General features: G+C 36.9%; 1 protein-coding gene across 5 annotated transcripts in view; it reads left to right on the top strand.

Moving 5' to 3' along the window:
• The window catches only part of ptprsa (protein tyrosine phosphatase receptor type Sa), a 403,088-nt gene that overhangs the window by 187,932 nt on the left and 197,723 nt on the right, over positions 1 to 17,433 (top strand). For all 5 annotated transcript variants that reach the window (XM_066647371.1, XM_066647370.1, XM_066647369.1 and 2 more), the window contains one exon: positions 15,956 to 16,101. In XM_066647371.1, the coding sequence (XP_066503468.1) occupies positions 15,956 to 16,101 (146 nt within the window). The remainder of the gene's footprint in view (positions 1 to 15,955; positions 16,102 to 17,433) is intronic.

The raw sequence follows: 17,433 nt of genomic DNA, 5'->3' as shown, positions 1-17,433 counted from the left end.
ATTACCACATTAAAAACCTGACACCTTAAAACACTGCCACATTTAAAAGACTGCTATTTTATTTAGACTGCCAAGATTGCTCAAGTGCTAATCTAAAGCAAAAAAACAAAGTTGTAAGAATTTGAAATTTATTATTGGGATGTATTTGTATTAGAAGCACCAAGCTAAAAAAGGCTTTTTAGCTAGTGTGTTTTTATAAAAATGTATTGTGTTAATAATTACATGATAATTTCTTTCTAACAATAAAAAATAAGTATAAATGTATTGTGTTAAAGTGTATATTTATTTATACTGTTAGAAAATATTAATTATGAAAAAATACAACATGTATTTTGTTAATGAAAGCACTGTTATATGAACCAAAATGCTCATATAATTTAAATAATTACAGGACCCTGCAGGAAATGTAGCGTGAATATTAATTTGTTAAGTTGCATATTGCACATAATGGTTAGCAAATAATCAAAGGCTTCAGCTGTAGCACATCTTTTTGGTACCAGTAGTATCCTGCAGTTTATTGTTGTAAGTCTAGAGTGCAGAGAGTGCAAGGACGAAGAAACATAGAAGGTCCATACACTCGCAGAAGTAAATGTAAACAGGAAAACACCATCAAAACATAAACATAAAGAGGGAACATGAAAGAAATAAAGAAATGATCAATGAAATAATGAATGCATATACAGGTGCATTTCAGTAAATTAGAATATCATCAAAAAGTTAATTTATTTCAGTAATTAAATTCAAAAAGTGAAATTCATCTTATATTGATTAATTACAAACAGAGTATTTATTTTAATGTTGATGATTATGGCTTACCACCAATGAAAAAAGTAATTATCTCAGAACATTTGAATATTATATGTGACCAATTTAAAAAATTATTTTAATACAAAAATGTTAATTCATTAATTCATTGTTTATAACCGCTTATCCAGTTCAGGGTTGCGGTGGGTCTAGAGCCTACCCAGAATCACTGGGTGCATTGTGGGAACACACCCTGGAGGGAGCTTCAGGGCAACACACACTCACAAATTCACTCACACATAAATCTGAACAATTTTGAGAAGCCAGTTCACCTACCAACATGTGTTTTTGGACTCTACTTTGGACTTGATATTACACAGTGGACCAATACCAGCAGATGACATGGCTCCCCAAACCAGTCTTCCTTCAGTCTCTGGACACTGAACAGCAGTACAGTCCTTTTTCTCCTTGCCCAGGTAAGACACTTCTTGCATTGTCTCTGGGTCATAAGTGGCTTGACACAAGGAATGTGACAGTTGTAGCCCATGTCCTGGATACGTCTGTGTGTGGTGGCTCTTGAAGCACTGACTCCAGCAGCAGTCCACTCCTTGCAAGTCTCTCCCAATCTGTGAATGGCCTTTTCTCGTCATTCCTTTCAAGGCTGCAGTTTTCCCTGTTGGTTGTGCACCTTTTTCTACCTCAATTTTCCACTCAACTTTACATTAATATGCTTGGATACAGCAGGAGGGTGTCAGTGATTGCCTTCTGGATATCTGTCAAGTCAGAAATCTTCCCCATGTTTGTGTAGAATACTGAACACACTAAGGGACCATTTTATAGGCTTAGGAAACCTTTGAAAGTGTTTTGTGTTTATTCTTCTGATTTTCTGAGATAATGACTTTTGGGTTTTCATTACATTCATTACAACATTAAAAGAAATAATGTGACCTCAAGGAACACAAAACTCTTGGAATGTAATTAGAAGGAGATATCACAGGGGTGTGAGAACGTAGACAAAAGAGCATGCCATAGCCAAGCACATGGGGACCAAAAACAAACATAAGAAGCATGTAGAATAGTAGACAAAAGCAAGAAAGAAATGGCAGGAAAGGAATCAGAACAAGAGAAAACAAGGCAAGGAAAGGTATGCAAACCCCAGTTGACTTTCATTCTACACTACAGGTTGATTAGAGAACATATTTACAACTTTCTGAATTATTGTCTCCCTTTTAGGAATTTGCTTATAAAGAATCTGTCCCCACAGCGGCCAGTGAGCAAGTATGTACATAATGGTTATAGTAAAATTGATCAGCGTGTAAATATTTTTGTTTGTTGTTTTAAGAAGCTACCTTTATTGCTGAATTCACTGAAATAGTTTCTAGTCTTTTTGGAATGAAAGTTTCTCAGTCTAATCAGGTGAATTCTTACAAATAATGTCTCTGAACTTTGAACATTTAAGCAGTCAAAATATATTTCTAGCTACATGCAATCAAACACTGCCCTTTTCACTGCCATCAAGACTGAGAGCCTCCTCACAAACAACCAAACTTTGCAAGATTTTTTATGCATTTGATGGCAGTAAGTTAATTTCTTGTCTGCTATTGTACTATGGTTTGTCTGTAATTTATGTTGTTTAGTAGCTGCAGAAGATTATTATCTTAGGTGCATTACTTGCATTTTGAATACCTGAGTGATGTTTAGGAGAAAAAAAAAATACTTATTGTCTTTGGAACATATTGTTTAACACAGTAAACAGGGTTTTCATGATCACCATTATTTTTTCCCACAGGCAAACCCATATCTACACCGAGTTTGTTCTATGTACATGACACAGCCAAGATGGTTATGTATATTCACGTCTGCTTATACTTGCTTATACAGTAAATATACTTTATTGAAAAATTTAAAGCATTACATAATATCAAACTAGATCTTTAATTCATTAAGGCATTGATATTTCAAAGGTGTAGAACAATATACAACATTTTTATTTGATTTATAATCATTTTACATCTGATCTTTTATACTGTATTAATAACAGTACATATTATAAATAAATAAACAGCTTTTATTTCTTTAGGAGCATATCATCTAAAATACCTAACATTACAGTTTTACAGTTAAAGGTGACATTTACGATTCTAATAAAAAAATGATAGTAAACACAGACCAAAACGCTACAAAACTAAATCACTCAACTAACAAATAAGTTGCTTTGGCAATTCGGACAGTAAACAAGACCTTACAGTTAGACCTCACACATACAAACAACAGACATATTTGTTCCTCCTGAAACCTATGATTCCATCATAAAAGAAACCTAAATACATGAGAACAGCTATTCCCTACAATTGTAGACATTGCCTTTAGTATCTACATTTCTCCCAACAAGAAGTGATGTGTGGAGTTCATGATCAAATCTTTACATGTCTGATTTTCTAACAGTGATGTTGACTATGAAAATGAAAATATGAGACATGCTCAATATTAAGACGCAATATCCTCTAGTGTGGGGTGGACTCCAACAGTGAGGTGTGAAATGCAACATTAACTTCATGCATGTAAAACCAGTGAGAGCAGAACTAGGTTTATGGTTTCATTGCCATCCGCTTTTTGTATACACCTTTTTGATTGTTTGTGAGAAGCTCCTGCCTGGTCTTGTGGGTGTAGCAGTTGGTGTGGTGTTTCATTTAGTGCAGATTGTGTAGTGTGGGGACTACACAATTAACAACAATCAGCTCCCAGAAAGATCAGTGTAAAATGTTGTTATGTTTGGGGTGTCTATAGTGTGGGGTAGACATTAAATATATCCTTTATTATATGTCCTAATATGTCCTTTATTTATATCAGTAAGTGCAACAGTGCTTAGTAATGTCAGGAGAGTAGGTGATGTGGCAGCAATTCCTGCTTTTTCACCTCAGTATTAAAGATTTAAAAAAAACAGCACAGAGTAACTGTTTTGACATTCAGATAGGAGAGCTGTTCATGCTTAGGGCCTGTTTCGCCTGGTGCTCTCAGGTATTTGAGAATGGAATAGTTTGACGGGCCTATCAGACCATGGCCTGAGAGCGTGTGTGTTTTTTCTGGATTCAGCAGTCAGCCAGGTGTTCTTTGATATTTAAATGTGGAGAATGGTTGCAGGAGCACTATCCAATATAAAAGGACTTCAAAGACTTCCACTGCACTTGGTTCACAGAGACAAAAGATAATGCTGCTCACCATTGGCTCCTGTGCTGTTTTGGTTGGAGCAAAATTTGTAGTGGGATTTGAGATGTAGTTATGTGCTCATTGTTTTCTGCTTAGCTTTATTCATTATTCCACATCAGAATACTAAGTGTTCTTTGGAATTTTATTTTTCCATTTCTGCTAGCGTTGGAAGCATATCTTTAGAATGGTTCTTTAATATAATTAGCTATCATTGCTTGATTTAAATTCCTCAAACTAATCACCACAGTATATTTTGTGTTTCTCTTTTATGTATTAGAATGTACCTTTTCTCTTTTTCCCCTTAGTCGATTGGATTTTTTTTTTATCTCTCCCAGACTTCAGCTTAATTAATTCATCTCATGCTAACACTTCTCCGCATTTACTGCTACAATTATCAGAAACATGATTGTTATTTTGCATTAATATCAGTTAATGAGACTCAGATGAAAGCAAGACAGTGAAAAAAAGAGTTTATCAGTCTTGAATTCCATTTTGAGCCTGCTTAGTGATCCTTTTGTTTAAACATCAAAACTAGCTTCCATAGCCCTCACCCAAGTCTGCTGGTTGCCATTATGCAAACCCCATCCCCATCATGCTGTGTCTGATCCATTCGTACCAACACAATGAACACCAACACCTCATATATATATATATATATATATATATATATATATATATATATATATATATATCCAATTCAGGGTTGCGGTGGGTCCAGAACCTACCTGGAAGGCGGGAAAACACCCTGGAGTCCTTCACAGAGCAACACACACACTCACACATTCACTCACACAATGTGTGCCAATAATTGTGGAACAGGTCATTTTATGGGAAATAATTATTTCTTAGTCAGGATTTTTTCTTTATTTTTTTTTCCACTTGAGTTGAAGGATGCTTTTTTCAAAATTTTTTCAGAGTGAGATTATGCTTCTGCAATAGAAAATGAATTTATTTAATGAATATTCTCGAAAGCCCCCCTCCAGGGTGTATTCCCACCTTGCGCTCAATGATTCCAGGTAGGCTCTGGACCTGTCACGACCCTGAACTGGATAAGTGCTTACAGATAATGAATGAATGAATGAATATTCTCTGAATAATTCTGAGAAAAATCTCGGAATATTTGAGTAGAAAAGGGTCTGTATAATTAAGAGAATATAATCAGAATATTTAGAGAAACACTGTTTGGGTTATTATTTTCCATAATATGTAACAGACAGACTTTCTGTGTGCCAGAGTGAGTTGTGAAAGAAGTCAAAGAAAGTCAGTGAAGTGAACAGAATTATTTATTAAACGCATCCACACGACATGACCCCATCAGTGCAGCCCATGACTGTGATGCATAAGGATTTAGTTTATTGTATGTGTCCGAGCCGTAACGCGATGGAGCTTCGTGGGCACGCCAGATTTCCACTCACTCTGGATCTATCATTTTCGCGATCATTAATTGTATCATGTGAAACTACATGCCATGGGTTCGTGCACAGATGCAGGGTTTAAATACTAATCACACCATGGTCCTAATGTGGAAGAGAACTGAGTGTTTATTCCTGAAATCTATACCATAGTATGACTTAAGCAACACAATGCATTCCACAGTTACACTGTGTGTCAGCTCCATTATACGCAGCGAATTATTCAGAGATTTTTCTCCGAATTATTCAGAGATTTTTTTATTCAGAATTACTCAGAGACTTTAATCTCGGAATTAATCCGGTTTTTTTTTCAATGCCGTGGCCCTAGGACTCTGTTGTAGTTCAAAGCAGCGAATAGCAAACTGAAAAATCAGCTTCTTTAACAAGTATCTCCATTGGCTGGTAGACCTGTCCATTAAAATCACGTATCCCCCCCCCTCCCCATTCTCCTGGTTCTGTCTGGGTGTCCGTGCTAAAGTTAACGAAACTCATATGTACACTCATTTGAATTATTAGACCAGAGTGGCCATAACTAATCACAATAACAATTAAATATGCTGATTTCAATGAAGTTTATTTATGATGGTCTCTGCTTATGCTGAAACATGCATTCATAATGGAAGTGTTTACAGTGGTTACATGGAGGTGGACTTGGCTCATTGGAATTCACTAAAAGAGATCAGCATTGCTGTCTACAAAACTTGCAAGTCCATTTTGGAATTTTATATTTCTGAGCGTTAATGTGTATAAATTAAATACCCATTTAATTTATACCAATTTACGCGTTATCTGTGGATTATTTTTTCTACTGTTACCATCAGATATAATACAGCCTTTTTCTGTTCCTGAAAATGTAGCTGAAATGTGTTTAATAGGACAGCGCCTATATACATTCCTTGACTTCTAGCCATCTGCCTAAATCAAGTCGGGTGATCTGATCACAGGTGCATCTCGTTTCCCTTGAGCACAAAGCCCTGGCTCTCCAGTCTCATGTTGATCATACTGCGAATTTTTAGATTAGGTTATGTTTGTCGTTTGCATTCACCTGTGTGTTCATGCCTCATTGATTATTAGATAAGTGTATACATTTTAAAAACAAGCTTAGGACCCTCCTCACACTCTGCACCATGGTTTACCCCGGTGCATAGGGCCATTATCGATACATTGAAAACTTGACCAATAAAAAACTGGTTTCATGGTCCATCTTTAATCCTACTCTTGTCAAATGCAAAGATTGCTTTGAATGATTCATGCTTAATTTTTTAGCCATCATTTTTTAATTAATTTAAATATCTAAAAGCCTCTCTAGTACTGTAAATAAAAATATTTAGAGCAATATTTTCTTTTCTTTTTTTATTTAAGACAAACTAGATTCCATCTCTCACTAATTCACAATGTATCTCATGATGATTTTCCTGCATTACCTTTACAACTACAGAGAGAGCTGATTATAAAGTCTACCTCTATAGTTTGCCAGTTAAATCATGCTTGAATCTTTCTCCTCTAAAAGTTGTTCATCTGTCATCTTTGTCTCTATCTTACATTTTGTTAATAGTTGCCTTATCACTAGTACTGTTCCACCCAAGCGCAAGGTTTGATTTATTTTTCCTTGGCAATTGTAGACTCATTTCCAATCTGCTATTTTTGTGGCCATGTTGCTAGAAAGAGTTGTTGCCTCACAACTTCATTATCATCTTATCTTTTTGAACACAATAAAGTTCATGAAAATAATGTTTTAATAACATTTTTATTAATTGTATTTAACTACTGAAAGTAAAACATTTATTTAATTGCACTTGTATTTTTACTTAGATATAACAAAATAAATTAATTATTAAATGGAGAAACTGTGTGGGTCAAATTTTTTGCAATAATATAAATATGAATAATTAAACAATTATTATATATATATATATATATATATATATATATATATATATATATATATATATATATATATATATATATATATATATGTCATATACATATATATATATATATATGACATCCCTAATATAATAATATATAAACAAAATTTCTAAAAGTTAAACTTCATTTTTAAAAAGTGTCTCTAAACCGTTTGGCCTGTTGTAAGTGGTTACTATGCATCTGTTTAGTCCCACCAGGTATAGCTGAAAGCAGCTGAAAGAACATGTCTGGTAGTTACTTAGCTTTTTTCAAAAGTGGCAGCAGTTAAAATGAGATGGTGGGGGAGGATGGGAAGTTTTTATAATGCCTGGCCCTGCTCCCTCCCGTTAAAGCTTCTCTTCTCCCCATTCCTTTTGGACCTCCGTGATTCCCTCATGCATTCTTGACTGTGGAATATGGATTTCAGAGTGAGAAAGGAGCAGAAGCGGCATCATTACAGAGCAGAGACAGGCTCTGCTGCACAGTAGGGCTCCATGAAGAGTGAAGCAGTGAGCATGCTCAGACTGCATGGGCATGCTTTGGCCTTCTCTGATGTTTTCTTTGATGATCCACTGGGTTTACATTAAGCGATGTATGCTGCTTTCAGAATTACTTCATGTAACATCAGGGCAATATGGAAGTTAGAGTCCAAAAATTTATTTAGATGTCAAAAATACTACACACTTCAAAATAAAGGTGCTTTAGGGCTATGCAATGAATGAAGCCATTTTGTTACACTTTTAGAACAAAATGTTTATAGTGAGATATAAGTGTTAAGAACGTCATTGATGTTGAAAGAGCTACTGTTCCTGAGATATTGCTCGCATGGCTTCATGCCCAATTCCTATCTTTCAGTGATGCACAAAAATATTCCTGGCAAATAGAAATGGTCTAGAAAGACCTTGTAAGAATATAATGGTAATGGTAATAAATATGTGATATGTTTCACCTACATATTTATAGAATTGATGAAAAAGCTATTTGAGTGTTTCTAGGTCCCCCTTGTGGAGAATCTTATACATGATAAATGTGAATGAGTGAGTGATATACAACTCAGGTCAATGAGATGCTTACCATAGAGATCCAGGCTGATTGTTTTTATATATATATATATATATATATTTTTTTTTTTTTTCCTGCTAAGTGTAGTCTTCACAGCAGTTGATTAAAGAGAGAGAAAATGAAAGTGTGTAAGTGTGTGTGTGTGTGTGTGTGAGAGAGAGAGAGAGAGAGAGAGAGAGAAGGAGGGGTAGGGGTGAGTGGGGATTTGTTTCCATAGAGATGCCCAGGTCAAAGTGAACATTGTGAGTTATATTTATATTTGGCTACACTGGAACTAGAGGTGCTGGTGGAAAAGAGAGAGGTGCCGGTGGAAAAGAGAGAGAGAAATGAGAGGAGAAGTAGAATGAGAGACAATGTATATAGAAACCTAAAAAACATGAAGAGAGGAAAAAAGAGACAAAGATGTTGGTAAAGAGGAAAATTGGGAGAATGTGAATGTGGAGTGAGTGTGAGAGGGAGACAGTGAAACTAAAAAGCTTTTCATCTGACTTAAATCTCTTAAGATTCCTTTTTTTCTCTTTTTTATCAATATGTTTCAATATTGTAATTAAACATGACTTGGCAATACTGCCTGGGTTGAACTAAATATTAATAAATCTAAATTGACAGAAAAAAAGAAGAAAAAGAGAAAAAATTACATATGAAAGTATAGAGAGAAAAGACAAGGGAGAGAGTGAGCTGGGCAATATTTACAGTCAAAGCCTGATTAATCAATTTAGAATTTTTTTTGCAAGATTGAATTTGGCCTTTCACATTCATAAAAGTAAGAAGAAGAAGAAGAAACACCTTTATTGATTTCCTTAGGGAAATTGCTTCTCTGCATTTGACCCTTCCGTGGCAGTGAACACACTAACACACACTAGTGAACAATTCTTCACATACACTGGGGCAGTGAACACACACACAAATGGAGCAAGGGGCAGTTTGGAGGTTAGGTGCCTTGCTCAAGGGCACTTTAGCCATGAATGAATTTTTCCTTGCCGGTCCCAGGAATTAAACCAGAGACACTCTGGCCTCTATGATTAATTTTATTTAATTCATTATATTAAATTAAATACAAATTTAGCTTAATATATTACTATTTACAAATCAGAGATGTTTATGTTTGATGGTGATTTCATGTTTCTAGTTTATTGTTAGTAGTTTTTCTGTGGACTATATATTGTTTGTATCAGTATCACCATTATCTTTTATTGACATTTAGCCAAAATGTAAAAAAAAAAAAATTATATATATATATATATATATATATTTTGGCCATGTCATTCAGCCCTAAATGTAAGTGAGTGTATCCAAAACGGCACACATAAGCACATTGATACATTGATGAACATCATCTACATCTTCAACAACATCACTTAGCACATGTTTACAGGCAGAAAGACCCATGAAATCGAATCTCACTATTAGTATTCATCATTCATGTTGCAGGCCTATGCATCAGGCATTTATCCAATCTAGACACTACATATGAAAAGCTATGTTCATATTACCAAACTAAAGTTGACTCCAATTTTTTGTCTTAATGTGACACAGACCTGATATTTTTTCTGGGCTATGTGGACATGTTTAATCCGATCTTTCCCAGTCAGATTTTAGTGACTTACATATGTGATCCTAGATCAGATATGCATCTGATTCGTGGGTATGCAACATGAATGTGAAATATCAGATCGGATTGTCTTTGAACATTTACAATTTAATGGTTCAAAAGTAGAGGACTGTATTTTAAAAAAATGTTGAATGACAAGTGCCATCCTTTTGCTTCTTCTCATGGTGGAAAAAAACAGGAAATGGTGTTGATAGGCTGCCATTTTGTGTTTCCACTTTTCTAATTCCCTTCATAATGGTGGCCTTTTTCAGCCCCGAAAGGTTTCTATCGATTATAGTGTTAGTCATCTAACTGCACATCACCCCTAGCCTCCTATTAGTGCTGCCAGTTAGAAGCAGATGAAATGGAGGTGGCACAACCATAGCACAATCTTCATCCTTCAAAGGACCAGATGGACCACCCAAAAAAGGGTTGATGCATTTGCAAATAAAACATGCACCTTCACATACCCTTCCCCCTTTTCTTATATTATAGCCTTTTCTATCTCATTCTTTCATTCTTGCTGTCTGATTCTATTGTTCATTGTTCCTACTTTTCTATTTCTATCAATAACGGGTATTTTTCAGGGAGCATTTTGAAAAAATATATAATTAGATAGCTGATGCATTAAAGGCAATGTTATTGTCAAAGTCTCTCACTCACTCACACACTCAATCTCTCTTTCCCTCCCTCCATTCCTCCCTCTTCTTTCCACTCATTCATCTCCTTAGCTGACAGTCTCTTAAGCCCTGTATCTATCTTAAGAATTCTGTAAATGTCAGAGAGGTAGATAGATGGGCGAATGGATGGGTAAAGTAAGGTTAGCTTTAGAGACTTTGTCCTACAGATGTAATTTGGAGAGAGACTTCTTATAAGCCTGAATGTTCCTGCAGTAGTCCCTGTCACCTTTGGATGCTTATCTTTATTTTAATTCTATTGACCAATCAGGAGCAATATAATTTTTGCATCTTCCAGAACATATTTGAAGCTTTGTCACTTGCCACACTGTTTCACATTAAATGTTATAGAATATTTAACCAGGAAAAATGGCAATAGATAGATATAAGATAAGAATATATATATAGGTGGGTGCAGTAAAGTATACTTCAGCTATAGGTTTAGCAAAACAGCTAAGAATAAATGAAACATGTATAAACCTTACAGTCTTTTAAAGCAGACTGTGTATTTCCATTTGGTATTGTTCTATAGCATATTGCCTTTATCATACAGCTGAATGGGGGGGTCCTAAACTCAGACACAACACTAAGTTTAATTATTCTCAATTTTGTTTTTTACAATTTTTAATTTTTTGTAGTTCTTTCACTTGTATCTTCTACTTGGAATGGAACATGGAATGAATTGAAAGTTTAGAATTTGTGAGACAAAGTAATACATGTTACATGCTTTTGTTATCATGGTGGATGGTCTCTCCTAAGGTTTATCTTTTCTTAATAGCCTATATACACATTGTTTTGGATTACATAGGTTAAATCAAGTATTCTGCTGCATCAGGTGCTTTATAAATACAGTCACTGACAGTACTTCTGCTCAGATTCCGGCAGCCAGCAGAAAGGTTAATGGCACAGACGTGGCTCTGCCACTTCTCCTCATCTACTGAAGGAGCCTGGCCTGTCTGGAGTTTCTCTTTTACACTGACACCCACACTCATACACTTTTATCAGATACACATGTCAGAAAATCCATAGCTGACTCCGCTTCAAGCTCTTTTGCTCTTCCATAGTAGCCACGTTGCCTCTGCTAGCTCGATAGTTCAGTAGCTAGGTGCTAACGGCAATACTGGTCATTGCCTCTACTGGGGCTAAAACATGGCCTCAGGCAAGGCCCACACTCACACACTGGCTAAGCCGGAGAGCTTAACCTATAGAATATAAATCAGCTTGTTTCTTTCTTTTCCAGTGTTGTGTTTTTCAGTTTTACTCTCTCACTGTTTGCTCCTGGGGCTGCCCTTAGTTTTATTCATTTAAACAGCACTGTACTAAAATGAATGGTAAAGGGGAGGGAGTGTTTGGTTCCCTACCCACCTCCAAAAATTACATAGTACAGTTGTATAGTTTCTGCAGTGCCAAATATGAGTCCAAATTAGCAATCACAGAGGCACTGTTCTATGTACTACAAGTCAGTGAAGCATCACATTTTGATTTTTAAAATTTTAAATTTCCAGTTAATTGTGGATTCTTACCACAGCACATTGGTGCAACAGGTAGAATCGCTCACACAAGGTTCCAGGGTTCTGGGTTTGAGCTCTGAATTAATTGGTTGACTTTCTGTAAGGAGATTGGTGTGTTCCCCCAATGTTCACGTGGGTTTACTCCGGGTGCTGTGGATTTCTCCCACACTGCAAAAACACATGTTGGTAGGTGTATTAGCTTCTCAAAAGTGTGCATAGTTATGAGAGTGGGCAGGGAAGGTCATGATTGAAGTACGTTTCAGCAAGGCAAATAACCCCCAACTGCTCCCCAGGTGCGGTAGCTAGGGCTGCCCATTGGTCCTGGCATGTGTGCTCACTGCCCCCTAGTGTTCACTAATTTGGGTGTAAATGGTCATTTCAGTGCACAAATTGGATTAAAAGCGGAGGACAAATTCCTCTGAGTGCAAGCACAGTGGCCAATAAACTAATTCCAATTCTGATTCTATTCCTTAATACCCATTAGGGGAAATAGTGCTGAGCAACCCCAGAGCAATACGACATCAAAGAGTGACGTGGTCATGTTTGATCCATTCTGTTATAAGAATTATGACTCATAACAGTTGAAGTGAGTGCACAAGCATATGTGTTTATGTCCATGTGCTTGGGGAGTGTGCGTTGGAAGTTGGACTCGCAAAAGAACTGTGAATTATCCTCGGGCTTCTACATCCTTCTCTCTCTCTCTCTCTCTCTCTCTCTCTCTCTCTTATTCTCTCTCCTATACTCTCCTTGTCCCTAATAAATGCAGGAACTTGCCTTCATGTGTGTTTATCTCTACCCACGGAGCCGGCTCAGCCCACGGACTCTTAATAATTAATCTGATGTGCTTGCTTGGTCGTTTGATCATCTCTTCATATCTGTGCACTTTCTGGATTTTAACAAGTTCCCAGAGAGAGCTCTTTCTCATGTCTTGTTGTGTTTAGATAGACCTTCTGCCCAGCAGAATTCAAAAGAAAAAGTATTCAAAGGAGAAGGAGAGATTGGAGCTCTAATGATTGAATATGCATGCAGGTGATGTTGGATGGGCTGACTGAAAAAGTGTGAATGTTTAAAAAAAAAGTTTGTTTTCTGCTGGAAATCCTGGAAGTCCCATGACTTAGTGGCTGGCTGTGGACAGGTCAAATATAAGAACTTAGTCTTCTTTATTATAGTACAGTACTAGACAGGCACAGATTAAATATCCATTCATTCCTTCATTCTATGTAACCGCCTAATCCTGTTCAGGATTGCCTGGAAACACAGGGTCTCAATTTGGACAGGGCCCCTGTCACACACTCACATATTCGTTCACAGTCACACCTGTGAACACTTTTGAATACCCAGTCCATTTACCAAGTGTTTTAGACTATGGGAAGAAACAAGACAACTAGGAGGAAACCCATGCAGCCACATTTAGAACACACCAAACTCCTCCCAGTGTAAAATTAAGCTTGTACAAATACGTTGTGTTCTTTTGAAGAGGTTCAAAAGCTCCTTGGATTGATGGCATACCAAGACTCCAGCGAGAGCCGGGCGGTTCAGTAAGGAACGACAAAACTGTACTTATCTGTCTGAACTGCTTGCATGGAGCTGTGTTTATTTCCACAAAACAAAAACAAAATGACTAAACAGAGCTTAATGTTACGGTCACAGTTTTTGTGGTTTTCAAAGCCCGCAGTTTCTGTTAGGTACAATGTTTTGTGAAATCACTGGCTACAATACTAGCTGGTATAGTGGAAAAGCTACCAAGGGCGAGGGACTGTAAAGCATTTAAATCCTGTAAACCTGTGCTGAGCTGAGTTGAGCCGGTACCATACATTGAAAACGTGTCATATAATGACTCCTATTCTGATTGGGTCTTGTGCATTGTGCTTTATTCTATAAGCAGTCTAGGCTGTAGTGTTGCACGGTATACAGATACTAGAAAAGTATCCCATCACTTTGTCATTAAAAACGGTACAATACCCCATATAATGAGTACCAGTACTTTAAGAATAATATGATAAGAGCGGTATTTCCAACGAGTGCCACAGGCAGGCAGTGTGCGCCCGCAGCGATTTGCCTCCTCTACCTCCCTTAATGATTTTGCCGCTAGTTTTAGCGACGTTTCAGACTTCTAGTAAGTTATTTAAAAAACAAAATATCCGACTAACACCAGCAAATTTCTGTTCAAACCATTAGCTAATTTATATAGAAAAGAATCGCCGGTAGCCCAACTCTTTAGAACACCAGCACTGACCGTGAGCAGGAGAGATGGCTCTCTCTCTGCAGCTTCTCTGCTCCCGGAGTCAGAGCTCCAGGAGACAGAGATCCCTCAAATGTGTAAAAAGTTCTGCCAAAGACACACTTGCTTCCTTTTATGTTGAATTTATTCCTTTTTCTGAACTCTTGGACTAAGATCACATGATTGATTGAACTACTCAGCTTTATACAAACAGTAAACAAGTCTTATGAATGTATGACACGGGCCGGAGGTGCGACTGGACCCAGAAATGGCGAAATGTCATGTGTGGCGTCACACTTAACAAGAAGATACCAGCGATTTTGCCGACCACCCTCAGCTTGTAGAGAAAGTACATTACTTTTCCTGACGTTTTAGGTTTTTGCAATGGTATTATTTCAGTATCGGTATGAAAATATTTAGGCACGTATTGTATCGAAAGTCATAATTTTGGTATCGTGACAACACTACTAGGCTACAGGACTCTTTATAAATAAACTGCTATAGGCTGAATTAATTATAAATCTTTTTGTTTCTGAGGCTTTTTGTGCCAAATTATCAAATCATAATTGTTAACTTAAACTTTGGGTACACTACACGACTTGTAAAGTCAAGGCAGATTATAAATAGACTGGTCATCTACACTACACCCATGGGATGATTTTTACAAAAACTAGAAAAATGTCAGGCACTCACACTATACCACTAGGGCTAATACAGTACAGCACCCCAAACTTGAACTAAATATGTGTTTTCTATTAGACATGGATAAACGTGGATTTACAAATCGCTGTGGTTATTGTTTGCACTGCTATTTGTTATTGATATTTGCAATGTGTAGATTCACAAAGAAAAAGCCAACTAGCACTCAGGTAGATTGGAAATCGGGGTTAAAATAAGGCTACAAGTCCTGTAGTGTAACCCCAGCTTTAGTGTTTATATTTGGATTGGGGAGTGGAAAGTGCTTTTTTACACATTTACTATGTTCATTTCAAGGTTCATTTAAATGTTCTGGAGCCTTTGTATGCAAAACTGACAATAGATCAGCACTTGAGTTTCTGTAAACCTTGCTAAAGATGGCTCCTGCAGGAGAGGGACAAATGTGAGTTTCTTTTGGATGCATTCAGTGACAGGGGCATTACAATCAAGACAGAAGGCACAAGTCTTTATTATTCATTCGTCCTCAATTATTCATGGCATCAGCATTTCTGTGTGCAGGTTGTCTGTTGTGTATTTACTAAACGCCATGTTGATACATGGGAGCTTCTTCCTTCTACAAGTCTTTTCTGTTCTCCAACATGCAAATGGTCCAAGCTCTCTCTTCTTCCTCCTCCTCCTCCTCCTCCCACTCTCATTACCCAGATGAGAAACTCACAAACCCACTTCAATACCAGACTGCTTTTCCTCTCATAGTCAGTTGCATTGCCAGTAACTGTTTTGACATGGGTTCAGGAGATGAGGGAGGGTAACTACATTCATTAATTTATTTATTACAGCTGTGCTATTTCATTTATCACTGAAACAACAACCTTGTGATATATATGTACATCTGTTAGCAGAATGGAGCAGAACATTGTTTAATTTTTGTCTTTTTCCCCCTCTTCCCCCTCTTCTTTTCCTTGTAGCTCCTCCCAGGTTCACAAAGGTTCCGGTAAACTTGACTGGTGTCTCTGGCGGCGTGGTCTCTTTTGTGTGCCAGGCGACAGGGGACCCCAAGCCAAGGGTCACATGGAACAAAAAAGGCAAACGTGTCAACTCCCAGCGCATCGAGGTAAAGCACGGATCAACGACTGAAAACTTCTGAAGGACAAGTGACGTATAGCAAATGTCACCTTTCAAAGAAAAACGTAGCTCCATTTTTGTCAATTTTTGTCATGACATCTTTTGGACACAGCAGTTGTTCTTCACATTATGGTATAACTTCATGATGAATGGACCAATATAAATGCACCAAAATTACTTGACTTTTTAGTTTAGGTTTATTTTGTTCACCTATAATATTTTCTTATATATATATATATATATATATATATATCCTATAGCATACTTTTCTTTGGACAGTGACAAAATGTCTTCACATTCACAGATGGATTATAGTAGTACCACGTCTGTAAACGCATAATGTGTTCCATTATCTGCTTATACTTATGTAATTATAAGTAAACAGCATTTTAACTATTAGTCTAATTTCTTGTAATAGAGTAAATACTGAAGTTGATACATGTGAGCATTCACAGAAGCTGTATTACTGTAATTCATGAGTAACAGTGAACATGTCACCAATAGTTACACAGGTGTTAGAGGATGTGTAGTGTAATTACACAGTTATTAGGGACACTTAATATGAAGTGTTACATTTTTTAAATAAAAAAAAATGAAACTCTGATCATTACTTAAATCGAAGTAAAGTGCCATGGATATTTGCCCATTGTTCACGGTGTTAAGCAATATTTCACAGAGGAACGTTTAGATATAAATGTGAATACCCCGTTACAAGGACACTCTACAGCAGGAATTTTGCAAACACTAGTAGAGTAAGTTTTTAAGTCCAAAATATCATCGTCCTGTATTTTTGGGCACATACTTGCTGCTGAATATTATTTCCAATGTAAGCATCATATTGTTAGCTGCTGTCTGCTCTGTGCAGAGACAAGCTGTGCCGTATTTATGATGTTTGTTTCTTGTGTTCCTTTGTCTTAAATGTGCAGATGGCAGCTGTAGAGTCGTGATTGATTCTCAGCAAGCGTTAATTAAAACTAGCTCAGCATTAACCATATCGTCTATGTTGAAGAAAGATAGAAAAAATGACTCAGATATGCTACAGAAAAATGCCAGTAGACAGCACTGTCTCATTTGGTCTCCTGGATGGTGCAAACCCAAGGGTGCAGCAAACCCTGGTTGAAATTACCATCTTCCTTTCATTTAAAAGTGGCTTTATGAAGGGGCTCATATTAATTTGATTTCCCTTCCAGCCATTACTTTGATATCGATCTCCACACTCGTAGGCCAGTGTGTGCTCACTGCACTGGTTCTCATTAGCATCGCCTTGCTAATATGCAGTTCAAAGGAACTCGCTGTGTTAGCCACTGGCCAACAAAGACAG

This window comes from Hoplias malabaricus, chromosome 16 (assembly GCF_029633855.1).
Source record: "Hoplias malabaricus isolate fHopMal1 chromosome 16, fHopMal1.hap1, whole genome shotgun sequence".
Lineage (NCBI taxonomy): Eukaryota > Metazoa > Chordata > Actinopteri > Characiformes > Erythrinidae > Hoplias > Hoplias malabaricus.
This window is presented reverse-complemented; position numbering and strand designations above follow the sequence as displayed.